The sequence below is a fragment of the Parus major genome, chromosome Z (genome assembly GCF_001522545.3).
Source record: "Parus major isolate Abel chromosome Z, Parus_major1.1, whole genome shotgun sequence".
NCBI classification, from domain to species: domain Eukaryota; kingdom Metazoa; phylum Chordata; class Aves; order Passeriformes; family Paridae; genus Parus; species Parus major.
Window position 1 is genome coordinate 36,315,682 of NC_031799.1, and position 17,311 is coordinate 36,332,992.

At 38.5% G+C, this 17,311-nt stretch overlaps 1 protein-coding gene across 2 annotated transcripts in view; it reads right to left on the reverse strand.

Annotated features, from left to right (window-relative positions):
* Nucleotides 1-298: 298 nt before the first annotated feature.
* SLC28A3 (solute carrier family 28 member 3) overlaps nt 299-17,311 on the reverse strand; it is a 38,430-nt gene continuing 21,417 nt past the window's right edge. For both annotated transcript variants that reach the window (XM_015652152.3, XM_015652154.3), the window contains 10 exons: nt 14,005-14,085; nt 12,936-13,016; nt 11,820-11,945; nt 11,386-11,516; nt 10,455-10,623; nt 8,638-8,835; nt 5,960-6,041; nt 5,024-5,122; nt 3,128-3,251; nt 299-2,011 (listed from right to left, as the gene is read on the reverse strand). In XM_015652152.3, the coding sequence (XP_015507638.1) occupies nt 1,909-2,011; nt 3,128-3,251; nt 5,024-5,122; nt 5,960-6,041; nt 8,638-8,835; nt 10,455-10,623; nt 11,386-11,516; nt 11,820-11,945; nt 12,936-13,016; nt 14,005-14,085 (1,194 nt within the window). In that variant the 3' untranslated portion in view covers nt 299-1,908. The remainder of the gene's footprint in view (nt 2,012-3,127; nt 3,252-5,023; nt 5,123-5,959; nt 6,042-8,637; nt 8,836-10,454; nt 10,624-11,385; nt 11,517-11,819; nt 11,946-12,935; nt 13,017-14,004; nt 14,086-17,311) is intronic.

The following is a 17,311-nucleotide window of genomic DNA, read 5'->3' on the forward strand; positions in this document are numbered from 1 at the left end:
AGGAGTCCTGAAAAGAAACACACCACATCTCTTCTATGGGAGGAAGGCTGCTAAATTCAGCTATATGAAAGGCTTTTTTAGCAGTTTATACATGATTATATTTACTAGCCCAATTAGCCCTTTTACCCAGCATGCAATTGTGAAATGTAAAGAGCAGCCATTTCAAAAGACTGATATTAAATAGAGCATGGTAGGGAGTAGCAAAGAGAGAGAGTGCCAGTGATGATTTGTAAACAGAACACGTGGGGAGTGCTCTTTGAGACAATGAGAGATAATGCTTCTGATTAATTTTCCTTGAAATAATATATTTATTTCAGGCTCTGAACTTATTTGAAATCTAACCCCTGCTATAACCAGCATGCTGGATCAAATCCATGCATTTTCTTTAGGTTGGGTTCATATTAAATGTATGATCACATATTTGGACTAATCAGAATTATCAACATCCTTTAAAATCACTGAAAATGGAAGATGACATACAGTCTCCTAAACCTAGGTGGATGAGACCAAAGAAAAACACCTAGCAATATAAAAGCAGAGGTAAAACTCCACAAGTACTAGCAATACTGACATTTATAACTTTTCTGGAGATTAAGTTAATAAACTGAGCTTTACAGGAAGCTAGCACTTTCACAGTAAGTTCAAATAAATAACCCCTGGAAATAGCTGTACTGGCAGCTGTCTAAGTTAATGAACTTGGATTTCCTGGAAAAGATTCTGCAGCAATTATTGGAAGATTGAAAAGTTAGTAATTGCTTTACCTGAATAGACCATCTGCACAATTTTTATTTGCAGAACATGTCAGAATTTTCTGATGTTCCTGTACTTTAATTCTGACCTTTTTTCCCAAGTCTTTAGCATTAATGATGTCATAGGATAGCAATCGCTCTCTCTCCATCTCTATCTCTCCCTATTTCTTCACAGAATTTATCAGTTTTTGAGTCCATGAAAGTTCTGAAGCTTAAAATTATAATATACTTTCTTCTTCTTCTTTTCTACCTCCTGTAGAGGTCTCCTACCTTAAATTTGCTTGACAGGGAATAGTCATGGTATGGACCTGATTCTTCCAGCATTTGATAATGGTCAAATGTGTGTAAAGGTTCCTGTTTGATGACTCCAGGATCAATTTTCAGCGGTTAAAAACATAGGTTTAGAAGAATACAGGAAACTTTACTTGGGATGCTGGACATTTTCATTCATATGAGTTAACTCTAAATAGGGACCAACCTCCTGCACTCTCCTGTGGGCAAGAGGAGGAGGTAGGCTGTGGCATAGAGTGGCTAGCCCCCAGGCTGGGTGTTTCAATGGCAAAGCTGATGAGGTAGAACAGGTTTTCAGATCAGTTCATTTGCAGCTATAGCTACCTAGATATAGGTAGGAATATATATATGTATGTATTTATATATGTGTGTGTATATATATATGTGTGTGTGTGTGTGTGTGTGTATAAATATAGCTATCTCTGCAGAAAATGCAGATTTCTGAGTAGTCATTTCTCTTTATGCAATAAAGACTTCTTTGCCATCAAAAAGGGCAGAAATACTATTAGAAATTGATGGCAACTCCAAATATTATTTCTAGTTCATAGCTTTTTGTAAGTGGCAGCCAAATCTTCTGAATCTGATTTTCTCCATGCCTATAGCAGTTTAATCTTGAAAATTAGTTAGTTAAATTAGTTAGTTTCAGGGTGGGAGAATCAGGCTTAGAAATGTTCTTCTGCAGCAAGACGTATCTTCTCTTTATCCTTGTTTAATTTATAAATAATTCTGAGCAAGTCAGAGGAATTGGGCTGGTAAGAGATTGCATGGGGAAAATTCACACTTGTAGCAAAGGAAATTCTTTATTTCCTTTCTTCCATGGAACACAGTTCATATATGATTTATGCTGTCAAAAAAATGAAAACTTAACCTAAGGGCAATGAAAAGCAGGTTGACTCGGTATTTGGCAACACACTTTCCAGGAATTCAGACTGTAGTTTCCTCCAGGAAAGATCTCCTCTGAATGATTTGCACTGGGGAAGGAAATAAAGCAGAAATCAGATAAAACTTATTTTCACAGAATCACAGAATTTTGTCATGGGAATCTCTCTCTGCAGTATATGTATATACACACACTCACATGCACATGGGAACACACACTTTCTCCAAAGCAGCTTTAGATGTGTTAAAATTTTCATGAGAAACAAAACAGAGAGAAGACTTTCCAAACACCAGCCCAGTGCCATGTCCAGATGTTCTCTGTTTTTATCAGGATAATTTCTGGTTTTCTGTATAAAGTCCTCATGTCCCTGGTATAACTCCCTAGTGTGCTGATAATAGACCTTTGATTCCTTGTGAAATTGTGTTGAGTACATCTGAATATATTCTTTATTTAATATTAGTATTTCTTTCTTTTCCTTGGATAGAGAGTTGTGAAATACAATTTATCTTGAAATATTTTTCTACTTCAAATGTATGTAAAGTTTTCTATGTAAACAGGTCTGTTTCAGTCACAGATAGAAGAGGGAAGGGAGGAAAAGGCTCCTGACTTTTTTTCAGCTATTCCTATCCTCAAATACTAGATTAACATATTAGTTCAAATATTTTTATTTTTTTTTGTTAGTATTTCAGATAAACCAAGAACCATTGAGTCCAGCTCCTGGCCCTGCACAGCACCAGACCCAGGAATCACACCATGTGCCTGAGAGCATTGTCCAAATGATTCTTGAACTCTGTCAGGCTTCATGCTGTGACCACTTCCCAGGGGAGCCTGTTCCATCCTCTGAGGGAAGAACCTCTTTCTGATATTCCTCCCCTGACACTATTTCAGGCCATTCCCTCAGTTCCTCTCACTGGTCACCATAGAGAAGAGATCAGTGCTTGACCCTCCTCTCATGAGGAGGTTTCAACAAAGTTATTTTGAATTGTTTGTTGGTTCTGTAGGTGTTTGTCACACAACAGAAAAATACCCCAAGAAGAGCAAAACAATCAACAGCACTGGAACAGTCATTCTTCTAAAACATGTTAGTCCACTGAAAACAAATGCCAAAGAAAAAACCCAAATACAAAAAAATAAAAATAAATTACATTTTCGGAGACCATATGAGATCCCTAAATTTTACTCTCAGAGGATAAAGGGTTCTCAATACCTGTTGAAGAGATGCTTGCAACATTCAACCAGCTCTGTGCTGTTTGCAGGGAAATCCGTGAAGTTGGAAGCATTTCCTAATAAGATGTGGCAAGGAACTTCAAGACCAGGGACAGTCAGCATCCCTGTGAAGTAAGTTGCAATTTTCTTAATGAGTAATGGAGAGGAAGATAAGGCTTGAGAATGTGAGTCATGGGGTCATGACCAAATGAGCAATCCTGGCTGATGCAAAATCACCATCTGAGGTGGCTAAAGGTACAAGGTCAAGACCTCTGAACTGTGGGAATTCTAATCTGAGTCATTTTAAAGAACTGAATTAAGGAGCAACCACAACAATTTATTTACTTTTTATATGCAGAAATTAAACTACAGCAACCTGTTGCGCTTAGGTAATTTTGGTTTTCTGCCCCTTTTAATGATATCAATACTGTGTAATAATGCCTTTCTCGCTGCTTGATCAGTGTGTTTTCATTAACTAAAATGAAGCTATGCTGCCTTTATAGACATGCAAGTAAACACAGAACCTCTTGTTTTGTTTGAAATTGAGTTTGCTTTGCTAGATATTCTCTAAAAATTCCTGCAAATACTCATGTAATTATTCATTAGAGTAATGGAGACACGAAAGTATGAAGGTGATAGCTCCTTCTATATGTAATGTTGTGGAACTTGGACATATTTTTAATATGCTCTTATCGTAACTGGGTAATAGAAATTACTTGGTTTTTCTACTTACTCCTGAGCGTAAGGAAAGCATTTGCCATGGCAGGAGTGGGTGGAATGCAATTTTCTTTCCAAAGCAGATTCTATTATTTTGGAGAGATTTTCCCAGTGGCTGTTCACAATATTATTCTTAAGATCAGAATTGTGAAATGACACATTTTAATAGGGTTTCCTGGTTCCTCAGTTATGCAGGAACCAGGAATCAGTTATCCTCAGAGTCGTGTCATGTATTAAAATATTATGGATGGCTGTGAGACTAATGTAATTTCAGGTGTGCTGGTTGTATAGCCTTCAGAAAATAGTGTGGGCTTATCCTTAAAATGTCTGTGTTTCTGTTGCTACCAAGAACACAAAGGCATAGAGAGCTTGCAGTAGAAACAGGCATAGTGGTTTTAGCTACATAAAGTACCAAGATCATTCTTCATTACTGAAATATAAGCGCTTTAACCTTCATCATAAAGTTTTGTCTATCACATGTTAAGGAAAGAGAGCTGGAAAAGGGATTGTGAAATACTGAGGATAACTTTTACCTACTGAAACATAGAAATTAATTAATCTTTTGAATAATTAATTCGTTCTTTTTAATTTACTTCCTAAAATGACTGTTGTATTGTGATTCTTCACTCAGATTGAAGCTGAAATTTTGAAAATAAGGTCAACTGTGGAGAAATATTAGGAGCATTTCATGAGCCTAAGTGCTCTATGGAAATAATATCCACTCAAAATATCAACATTATGACAAGGAGTTGTTGAGCTTTTCTCTTTTACACTCTTTCATCCCACTTTTCTATTCCTTTTCCAGAATCAGTTCTCTATTCCCCTGTCTAGTGGTGTGGAGGAGGGACTGTAATTCATCTATAACTTGCTTTGTTTATGAGTCATGTGTTCTGGACAGACAAACAAACTAACTAAAAAAAAACCAACAAAAAAATTCTCCCATTAAAACACCATACCCCCCTCCCAAAAACACAGACATAATGGACGAACTAAAATCTTTACATCTTTTCATATTCTAGTTTTCAAGAACCTGCTGTCTCATATTAACTTTTAATTCCACCAAGCACAAAATCACTTGTGTTTGAGTGACAGGGGCAGCCCAGGCAGTTATGGTGTGGTGGTGGTGCACCGACACGTGGTGATCACTGATGGTAGGGGACACCAAACCCAAGCACGGTACCTGCGACACAGGCTGTCATGAAACAGGCTGCAGTTCCCGCAATCATTGCCCTGAAAGCACCATCAGCTATTTCCTGCTTTTTTGAGGGAGCAATGCTTGCTAGAAAGGAAAACAAATTGTATGTCAAACAGAAATACATACAAGCCAGCTTTTGCCCCTCAGGAGTCCCACTCTGCTGTTTAAGCTAAGGGAAACATGGAGGAAAAATGGGACATTTTTTAGTGGGTTATTTGAAGGCCAAGTGCTAGTGTTGGCTCTCTCTGTTAAGAGGGTGGCTTATCCATAAAATGGTTAATTTTGTTTCCTTTGGAAGTTTGCATGTCTGTGCTGGATGATTGTGCCCTTCAGAAGAGTCTGGCCCCGTGGCTGGGTCTTGCTCCTCTGTGCTGCCCCACTGTTGGCACTGCAGAGCCCACTGTGGCTTCAGGGTAAAGAGGACTGCCAGCAATTCTGGTTGCCTAGTGAGAAACTCAGATGTTTTTTCAATTTTTCTTTTTCCATTGAGATATGAAAACCTCTTTTTTTTTTTTTTTTTATTATTTCCCTATAAGCCTACTGCACATCTGTGATATTTTTATGGGAAATAGCCAAATTCATCTTTCAAACCAGCATTCATCTTTCAAACCAGCATTCATCTTTCATAGCAACATGCTATGGAGTTGATCTGCTGCTCCTGAAGCTCATGGGTAGTAGTATGTTTGAGGTCTAAATGGGGAAGGCTATCAGAAGGGCTTGGTCCCTCACCCCTTGCCTTCAGCACCTCTCCCAGTACCTCCACACCAAACCCTGTCCCCTTCTGGATGCCCTTCCATTTACAGCTGAGTGCCAGCAATGCTCAGCCCCTAATGCTACTAAGCTTCACTCCCAGCCTGTTCCTTTGGGTGCTTTCTTTGGGATTTGCTCAACAAATAAATTGTCTGTGAAAGTGGTTCTTACTCAGGCCTCCTATTACCAGTCCCAGGGAGCCGAAGTTGGCAAATCCACAGAGAGCATAGGTGGCGATGACTTCAGAGCGAACCTGAAAAGCAAAGACACACCTCTGAGTGGTTTGAAAGAGCTCATTGGGATTTAAAGGTTTGAAAACATGGCTTCCTGGCTCTGAGTACAAAAATATTTTGCTTGGTTGCTGCCCAAGGTGTGTCTTTTAGAAAGGTAGACTTGTTCCCTTCTGAAAGTCACAGGCCTTTACACCCACAGCCCATGTGAGGATTCACAAACCATGTGATGATTTTATCTTTCACATATATTATTGTGCCTTTTTGAAGTGAGTACTAGTAATTAAAGACAAAAAAAAAAAAAATCTTATCTTACTAGTGGCAATTTAGCTGCTCTTTTCTGAAGGTATGAGTCAGAGTGCTATAACTCAACTTGTTTTTCACAGCTGGATGCCTCTATAAAACTCTTTTGAACCTCAAGTTTTGTTATGTATCCCCAACTTTTTTTGTCCCTAAAGAATCAGAGGGCTCTACATATGAAGCTGCTTCTTGCATGCTGCACCCTGTGCAAAGAAGGCAAATTGGTCCCTTAGGAAGAGGATACACTAATGTGTTGACAGGCAGAGAGGTACATTATGAATTTGGAATCCCCTTTAACAACCTCTTTCCATACTGACTTCTGCCGCCTTTCTCCCCTTGGATAACACCAACTAAGCCTGGACCTCAGAACAGAGACAAGGTTGGCCTTTGCCTCTGTGGAGGGACCCCTCACAGGACAAAAAATTACTTTAGGTGAAATCAGGCTACAAACTTTGCAAGCTTTCAAACAAATGTAGTTCAAACATTTGGAGAAAGGAGGCAACATATCTCAGCAAATGGATTTTTGTTCCCCTGGCAGCTCTGAATTCCTATTTACTGTGGTTTAGGTTCAAGCTGAAAATTAGTGAATGTTCTAGCAGGTTTCCTGTTTATTAGAAGTTTCTCTGGTTTAATTCCTCTTTTATGAACAGCAATTTGTAGATACTTCCAATCAATCTGTACAAATGCAGGAAAATGTTTTTCAAGTACCCTCTCTACCAGCTTTTCCTAGAAAAAGCTCTGTGTACTCTGATTTCCCTGCTTTCATTTGCACTTTCCTAGCTCTGAAAACAGGAAGCAATGTAATTAATGACTCAGGTGAAGACACTTGTTTGCTCAGTCTGAGTGAATATCTGTGTGTGGATGAATTAGAGAGCTCTGAAGCTGAACAGAAATTAAAAATGGAAGCCAAGCACACCCTTATTTGAACTGTTGTGCTGTAATTATAATGGTTTCCAGCCAATTTTTACCAGCATTATGAATCAAAATTGTTTATGTTTCTCAATGCTTTTTACCATGGAAGCTAATACAGCTCTTTATAGGTATTAGAAATGAATGTGAAGGTTCTGGATGACATGGGGGGAGAGGGGGAAAGTGAAATAGAGTTCCTAGGGTCTGTGTTTTAAGGCTGTATTCCATACTGAAAAATCCTTATTCAGTCATGCAGGAATTCAGTGTCATATTCATGTAGTAGAAGGAAGCACAGCTATAGCTGGGCACATCAAAGATCATTCTAGCCCAAGATTCTACTGCCAGGAATTTCAGGAACACTGGTAATGGATGCTCAGGCAAGAGTGTGAATATTTATACCATCTGGCTTTCTACAGCCACATGTGAAATATGTTCAGTTAATCAGGAATGCAAGTGGTCAAGAATTTGGTTTTGGTTTCTAATATAAGAGGTATCAATCCACAGCATCCCATCTAATTCAAAGAAGCAAATAAGAGCTGTACAAAATACTTCCTAGTTCAGGGTGGGTTTCTCTACAGTGGCAATCAGTCTTGATTTGAGAAAGAAGGATCAATAGAGGTGTAAAGTTGGATATAACGTTTTTTGTTGCCGTGCTCAGGACAACTTCAGCATATGCTGTACATGTGAATAGTAGATAATGGAGCAGTTATGTCTGCAAAGGTCAGCTTTGATCACTGAATGACCTTTGCCCCTGTGCACACATACAAGATGTGTTGCAAAGATGTCCTCAGCATTGCCTTCCTCAGGGCACTGTAGTGGGAGCTACACGTCTGTTGGGTTAACTGTGAATGAGAGGTGGGATGAGGCAGGAAAGCTCAGTTGGGACAGACTGGTTGGACTCTGTATGCCATGCACTGCATGTCTTATTACTGCCCTTTGCAGAGGGAATAATAGCCTACAGCAAGGGTGTGCCAGTAATGCCACCTGCTAGAGCTTGCTGGATGCCTCTCTTCAAGTTTAATGCTTGGACAAACCTCTGAGGGCAGGAGGATCCTCAAGTTCTTCCTTAAGGTGTTCTTGGGAGAGTAGCTCATAGAGAAGTGCTGAGGATCAGGTAAGACGAAATGTGCCTTGAAGACAGCCTCTGTCTTAAGTGTGCTATCCTGTGGGACACTGTATGTTCTCCAAACCTACAACCTTCTGTTTCTATGCTTGTTCAAGACAGCTAAGGGCAATGACAGTCGTGGCAACTGCACAGAGTGATGCTGCATGTTCATAATTGAACTCTGTTGCTCAAAGACACATCTTAGAGTAATATGCAACCATCTTATGCCCATATTAAAAATAAGCTGAGTTTCAACATTGAAGTATTTGATCAAATAAATCTGTAGAACAGAAAGTGTTACTTACTGACATATACTGTTTCACACCATTAATGTACATGCTTCCACCCTTTTCTCGATTTTGAATCAGTTTGGAAAGGCGCTCATAAGCCAAAAATTCATTGAAGAAAGTTTTGTAACCTAGTAGTCCACCAACAATAAAACTGTCTTCCCAGTCTACTCCCATCATGAAAGAGAATGGCATGAAGACATAAGCACAAATGTTCTGCAGAATGCAAAAGAAAAAGCAGGTCACAAGACATGATCAAAGAACAATAGCAGGCAGTACGTTTTCTAAACTTAAGAATGGTTTTATTTTAGCAGAGGTAAATTTGCCTTGAATTTTTGCTGCCATGAACTCTGGGAGAGTTTTTAATTGTCAGGCATGCTTGAGTAACTTTTAAAACATTAATCCAGACTCTAGATAAATATTAAGAACAAAATATTGATATATATGTCCATAATTTTATATCTAAAATAAAACAAAGGTTTCTGTGCCTTCTTTTCCCTCAATAATGGCTTCAAATTAAGCATGGAGCTTGATGAAAAGAAGGAAGATTGAACTAAAAGAGCTGATAAGAGAACTGAGGATTCTAATTCTTCTGCTGATTAAATCAAATGTGTTAATGAACACGCTTAATTATCAGGTTATTTGACTCCAACTGGTGTAAACAAAAGATATGTCTCTGCATAAAAGCTGTGTATCTGACACAATTAAAGCTGTACCTATTTTTCCTGGCTTATAAGATTTATGTAAATTGAAAAATAAATCCCTTATCATAGTATAGTTTATTTCTATATGAAAAAAAAAAAAAGCTCCAGCTGTGAAAGGGTTTGGTCAGATTGTCCTTAGGGAATGTAATGGAGGTTTAAAAGCAGTTACTATTTCTGTCTGGTTTCTCTGCCCACAAAAGGTTACATGTTAATGTCTCTCCTAAGGGAAGATTGGCTGCATGCATCATGTTTGTGTGTCTCAATTCCTTGTGGACTGTCTAAATCTTACACCACCAAGGAGTTTTGAAGATACCAGCTCCTGCATGAGTATGCCTGAGGCATGCATACTTGTGACTTTCCTCAGCTGTGCATGTCCAGGGTGCGGTGAAAAATCTGTGAAAGCTCAGCAGGGTAATAACTTAGTATTGCTGAAGGCATATCTGTTATGGGTGGCTATTCACTTTTGAAGCACCTGTAACACAAGTTACATCCATATCTCTCACAGGGCTTTTGTTAGGGTCTTGCAAAACAAAAAGGCCCAAACCACTGAAACTAGGTGATTGCATTGGGTCAAAAATGACATATTGACCTAGGCTCAAACAGAAGTCCTGTTTGAAACCCATTTCCTCTGTTGAATAATTTGGATGAAGTTTTATATTGTAATTGTATTGAGAACTAACTGATATCGAGTATGTTTGGTTTCAGACAAGTCCAGCCTTTCCCCAGCATCCCCATCTAAATGAACCTAGTGAACATTCTGACGCTGAAGCCATTTTATGTTTAGCCAAAGAAGATGCTAATGGCTTGGCAAGTGTGTACCTGACAGTTGTGCTGCACTGTCTAGTCAGAGGAAGCAGGTGCTAGGCTACTCTAAAAAACTCTACTGTAAAAACATACCCTGAGGTATGTGCAAGAACACCACAGAGGAAAACTATATGTGAGCTACTAGATACAGAAATACTCACATGGCAAAAAATATACTTTAACCATTAAGAAATTTTTCAGAGCATGCAAATAAAATATGGGTTTAGATCATGTTAAAACAAAAAACAAGTACGAAAAACTGACTTAAAGTTGAGAAAGACAAATTATGCATGTATGTCAGCTGCATGAAGAACCTGGAGACCATACCTCAAAGGTCAGCTGTGGATAGTCAAACAAATTGCCCACCCAAGAAAGTGCTGAGTCAAGGAAGCTCAGCAGGGCAAGGAAGGAGATCACATTCACGGCGATGTTTGCTACCAGCCCGATGGAGGTAGAGGCACCCTGACTGGCTGCTTCCAGCAGATTCTTTGATTCACTTTGCCAATGAAGAGAAAAACAGAGTGTGAACATCTTTGAATTCAAGAACAAACAGCAGAACTAAAAAGTACATGCACTTGATTAGAATTGTAGTACTGAAGATATCTCTACACTCAGAGGAAATAATGAAGAGGAGTGATGAGGCGAAGTAGGCTTTTCCTGTCAGTCCTCATGGCAGACACTTGAAGCGTATGCTTGTGGTGCCCTGAGGTTGAATTCTGGTACATTCAAGGTTGGTCAAGATATGGATCAGATCTCAAAACTGCAGCACTGCTAGGATTAGACAGTGGTCACTGCTCTTCCTCCATGCAGCCTTGCAGAAGTGACTGGGCCATTCTGGAACAGATCCTTACAAGCCTTTTTGCTTTTCCTGTCATTCTCAAGAGAAGTCTCCCTGCAGAAGGGCAACAAATTTGCTGCTGTTGCTGAAATGATTGCTTTTTACGTGTTTGCATTTGCACAGTCATTACAGAAAAGAGACAGCAACACTACAAATGGGAAAACCTCCTGGCAGGTCAGCTCAGGTAGGCATTTCCCTCTTTCTTTTGAGAGTTTACAGTTTTGGCTCAGGTCCTTGGCATTAGACTGTAACAGAGCACACTCACCTGAATTCATAAATCAACCATTTGCAGTATTTAGTCTGTAATTAACTTATTGCTTGCACACCTACTATGTAATCCCCCTAAAATTTATGTGTGAGGATTTGTTTTTCCAGATCTCATTTTTGCAGTAGTATTAACTAGCACCTAGATCAGCTTACCTTTTTGCCATTTGTATGCCACTCCTCAGAGTTACCAGAGGTTTTTCAGTTTCAGGCCAGAATAATTTGGAGACAGCTAAGGATGCTGGTGCTGACATGACAGAAGCAGTCAGTAGATGGGAGGAGGAAACCTAGAATTACAGGTGACAGAAAATACTCCATGATAACCATATTATGCACAAACATGTAGGAATGCAATTAAATTCTTTTTGTTGTTTGGATGATTTTTCTACAGGAGGTCATTAAAAGTTCATATTGTTCATAAGGAAAAGAAGAGAATGAGCTGTCAAAAGACCAGGGATTTTTCTGGCTAATTCCTACAAAAAAACCAAAACAAAACAGTGGGAATGACTTTGAATGCATTTTAGCTGGGCTAAATACTAAAAAGACTTCAGATAAACCATATATTTTCTAGCTCTCTTCCACTGTCTTACCCCAAAAGAAATATATGCTCCTAAGACACTTCCAGCAATAGTTGAGAATCCTGCTGTCATGACTGCATGGAGTTCAGATTTGGTGATGTATGGTAAGTAGGGCCGTACCAGGAGAGGAGACTCTGTCTGGAAGTGAAAAACAAGTACCAAATTAAGACATCCCTAATAAAAGCCCAAAGATTTCTTTTATTAAGGACAGGAAAATGAATGTCTGCATCATACTCTCTTAGGCACCTTTGACCTAGTTAATTCTAATGCTAAAGAGTGGTCAAATTTCAGTAGACTGGGGCTTTTTTATCCCAAGAAAGTGAATGAAGACAATTCTGGCTGGTTTGCTGTCTCCCTGAAAGGCACAATGAAACTGCCAAGAAATTCTGTTCCAGTTCTGTCTTACGGACAAGCCACAGGTCTGACAAGGATGTTTGTTTAGTTAAGTGGAACATGCTCCTCTGGCATGTGTGTGAGTACATCCTGGAGGCAGCGTCATGCAATCTAAATTTTGAAGCAGTGTGATGTGGTGATGTACCACTGCTAAAATATCATGCTAATAGTGAATTTGGGCTTGGATGCTAATTGTTGATCTGCCTACATTGCTTTTGAGCTTGGGGAGATGTAGTAAATGTGAGTTTAATGTTTTTCCCATTAAAGTGGTCTGTTAGATGTTGTCCACTCTTTTGGTGAATAAGGCCTTTTACTGCTAGCCCTGGATCTTAGTTTTCTTCGCTGTCTCTCTCTCCTGCCCTTGCCTGCTTTGAGTGCCATCTTTTCATATCACTTGCCTTTTCAACTGAAAAAGAACCCTGAAACTGTTATCTTTTCGTAATCTAGGAGGGAGACCTATCATCTACATTTATGCTTTTTTTTTTTTTTAATCATTATACATTTATGTTCTGTTGGGAAAACATATTGCTTCCCAAATCCTTTCCTGTGCATCACTACCAACATATGAACATACTGCAATTTTGGAAATCAGTCATCAGCCTTGCTGTAGTGGAATCCTAGCTTTAGAGGCGATTTTTATTTTTTTTAATACACAAATGCTCAATGAGCAGCATAATTTCCCTATATTCTGTAATATTGTTACATGTTAGCATGGCTTTCTGTGCTCCAACTCACCTGTCCCACAAATATGTTACCTGCAGCTACCAGAGACTCAACAGGAGTTGTCCCCATGAAGACATGCATTATCCAACCAACCTAAAATGATTTAAAAAACAGCAACAAAAATTTGTTCTGCCTGCTCCATGCCCTTCTTGAGTTAATCATATCAATCTAAGAGTTCAGAGACATGTTACAATACTTCCTGAGTTAATGATTTCAGCTTTAAGGTATAACACATTCATGTAATTTTTACATGCTAAAATAAGACAGAGGAGGAGTAATTTAACAGTACTGAAAGTACTCCAGCTTCCTTCTGGACATAAAAATGTTGAACTAAATTAAACAAAACAGATACTTTGATGTGTTTTTATTACTTATCTTCTTGTCCAAAAACACTTGGATCATAAGATGGGAAAAAATGTGAAATTTAGATTAAGGCTAAAAATGCCTCACTGGAATTTTAGCACACTAATGTCAGCCAGGTGATGTTCATGGTGCCTATATAACAATCCTGTGAATATAAAGGACAAAGTAATTTTAATTTAAGAATATATTCAAATTAGTTTTAGCTAACACCATAGAGGAAGATCTTTTCCCTCATATGATAAGGTTTTTTGGACAGAGAGGACAGAAAATGGATTTGATCTTATAGTAGATGGTAGCACTAGACATAGATGCTGACAGAAATGAACACTTAGAGAGTTAGGTGGGGAACCTACTTTGATGTTATCTGGCTATCTGTGATAGGAAGGTATATGCAATTGCTACTGAAATGCTTAGCAGAAATTTACTGCCTGTGATTTAATCTCCACCCTGCACTTTGAGGACTGGGAGAAGGGCAGGCAGAAAAGAAGATTTAAGTAAATATAGTATCTGAGGAACATTAAAGCAAGCCAGGCAAATCTAGCAATTAATATGACACAAGCAATGAAAGCAGACAGAGAGGGAGAGTGTGCTACGTGATGCCAATTAAGATTTTGCAATGGTAACATTTGGAACTATTTCCAGGCTACAGCTCCACTGCAGGTTTTTAAAACATTTCCCACACTAGACAAATGAGCACCTAATTGGAAAAAATGCATACCTTTCCAATAAGCCACTGCATGAATCCAATGTGGTAAAGCATAGACATAACTGTACTGAAGAAAACCACAATTGGCAGTACCTGATTTGAAGACACAAGATCATTTAAACTTCTAGAGAGGTTACCTGTCCTTTATTCCTTGAAAAGAGAGTCATGTTTTGAAGTTGTACTGACAGGCATTGAAAATTTACATTTAGTTTACACTTATGCTATAAAATTGTTAGCTTTCCTGTTTGTGCTGTAATTAAATAATTTTCATTTATCTGCATAGTTTTCTAACACAACTGCAATTGTTTGGAAACTGTTTAGTTTAGCATAATATACATTAGTTTAGTTTATAGAATTATATACTTATTAAATACAAAAGGTAAATACAGGTCTTTTACTGTGGAGACTGAAAAATACTTTCTTTCAACATAATTTAAACAAATTGCATGAATGTCTAACCTACTCTCTGATGGGCTGTTAAAACCACATTGATTGGGTTTTCATCCTGAATAAAACTAATATAACTTGATTCTCAAGTATGTGAAATACGCAGGACACCATCACTTCTATGCTAGTATACAACAGAAAGAAAAATCCCTCCCCAAAAGGTCCAAAATTAGTCAGACAGATTAGTTACCGCTAAAACAATACCACTGTCATGTGAAAAGGGGAGACTTCCTCGACCCTTAGTGTGGAGAGACTTATTTGTCCCTTAGTGCGTGTTTAATTTGTCTGTCAGTGCCTCAGAAAAGCCAAGACTTGTACCTGACCAGACGGTCAGCATCCTGTTAAGTTAGGGGGATCCTTAACTGAGCAGTCCTGCTGGAGTGGAGGGTGGTTTGACTGTCTTAGGGAAACACACCACTCACGTAGAAACCTCTCAGCAGGTCTTGCCCTTTATTAGAGTGTCATCCGCTGCCAAATGCCAGTGTCCATAAAGGATTCACACTAATAATTTTAGGAAAAACACTCTTATTAATAAAAAAATGCAACAGGTTAAGGTTTGAAGATTGTTGCTAATTATATCTGACTGCAAAAATATACTACTTGAAGGAATATACAGACAGAGCCTGGCTGTGTTGCCTCCACTCCACTCCACCCTCCATTCCATCCCCCTTAACAGGTGATGGGGGATCATCATGGAAGAGGTTTCAAGTCATGCACCAACCATATTTCAGGCAGAAAACAGCAACTGTGATTTACCCTGTGCTATAACTCCTGTTAAAATGTGAATATAACCCCTCAGTTTCCTCTAAGTTACCAGTCCACAGGGTCTGCAGTCATTTTCCCACAACCACTAACACTAGGAAGCTTTCATCTGTGTTCGCTAATGACATAATGCATTATAAACAAAATCAAGTAACACAGTGAAAAACAACAAACCACTTTGTTAGTTCAGATCCTTTCAGTACATAGACTCCATGCCTTTCTAGAGAAGAGTTGGTACTATCAACAATTTTGATAAACATTTAGAAACTCAATTTTGATGATCAGAACCTTTCACTGAAAGGACAGTGCAATTAACCAATATTGTTGTGCTGTTCAACAAGTTAATATAATGCTCTCTCTCTAGTTTGGTTCCTTGATCCTTTTCACAATTCTGTAGGGATAGTTTGCCATGCAGTAACAGCAAACAGTTTAGTTCAGTAAAATTAATATGTTTCTCCTCTGCTTTTTCTTTTGTTCTTACCATACAGAGCAGGAAGTTAAAATTACTGGCTGCTCTCAACTCCCCTCTTATTTGTGGCTTGATGCTTAACTTTTTCCCTATTTTTCTTTAAAGAAGTTACTATTGATGTTTAAGAAACATCCTGCTTTTTCATACACTCCTAAAGCTTAACCTTCAAAGCAGAGCCTTTCTCAGCATACCATATTTCTCCTGGTGTAAAAAAGAAGCTACAGACTTAACAGAAGTCTAATTTCTTCCTTGCTCAAAGCAAACTTTGTCTTTTGTAGTCATCAGGTTAGAAGATTCACTATAAAAGGTCTTTTCCATCTACTAAAGTACTTGGAAGTGCTTATTTATGTTGGCAAGTGGTTTTTTCACAACTCTGAAACTCTGCATCTGCCTGCAAAAGTACACATTCAAAATAACCTGATTTATGAGCACCAATTTGTGCATTTTTGACTAATTACTGCTTCCAGAACCGTGTGCTCACAGGCACCAGGGGACTGGTGGAACTAGCCAGAACATATATGAGTGTCTGTATGTATATGTGGGATGTGTCTGGTCTGGTAACAAGTCCACTTCACCTGGCAGAAAATTGATACTGCTAAGCATATTGTGAAGGATGCAGTATAGATACAATTCAACTCCTGACAGTTTTCTGAAGACATATCCTGTCCCTTGTCTAATCTCTCAGGAGCTAAGCATTTTCTTTGGAGGATGCTTTGATATATCTTCAGGCAAGATTTAGAGAGCTCATTGCAACATGCAAACCCCATAAAATACCTGAAAGACACAGAAAAGCACTTTGGACCAGCTTAATGTCTAAATAGACAAGTGTTTCAAGAGAGAACAAGCTGGCTGTTGCTCACTCTTGTTGGAAGAGGGAATTCCCTGTCTAGAGGAGAAGCAGATGAAGCATGTTTTGATATTGTTGTACACTTGTCTGCCACTCTGTTAACTATATATATATATATACACACATGTACATACATATTCCTACATATATATGCAGCTCTGAAAACCAACTTGTTTTCTTGTTTTTCAATGTGAGGATAATCTACTTGTTCCTGTTACCATCTTCTAGAAATTCCATGGTTTTGCTGGAATAGGATACAACTGATAGACGTTTGCCTATACAGAAGCAAACTTCTGGCGGTCTAGTCCCTAGTTATGGTTTTAGTAAGCAAAGTATTTTGCATCATCAGTGCAGACCCAAAACCACCTTGAAAAAATCATATTCAAAAAGCATTGCCAAAACCACAGGAAAAATTATGTGGGAGGGATTAAATAATTTCATCCCTAAAACATGTAGTTGGGAATCAAAATTGTTGTTTGGATGCTCAGTAGAGTAAAGGTAGGAGGAGCCTGGAAAGTAAAACAACAGGTGAAAAAGAGGTGCTTTTAGAACAGAATTCATATTTATTGATGAAATGCCTAAATTTTTTTTCCCCTTCTAGGATGTTCTGACTTTTCTTAGTAGCAGGCTATTTTACAGATAGCACCTTCTTTCTCAAGTCATGAACTAAGTTTGCTGAAGATCTAGTTTGGAATATCACCTCAAGAAATAATAAGATAAAAGGCATGTAAGCCCATGGTCACATATATGAAATATCAAAAGAATGGTCTCCAGGTAAGTCCTGATATATTTCT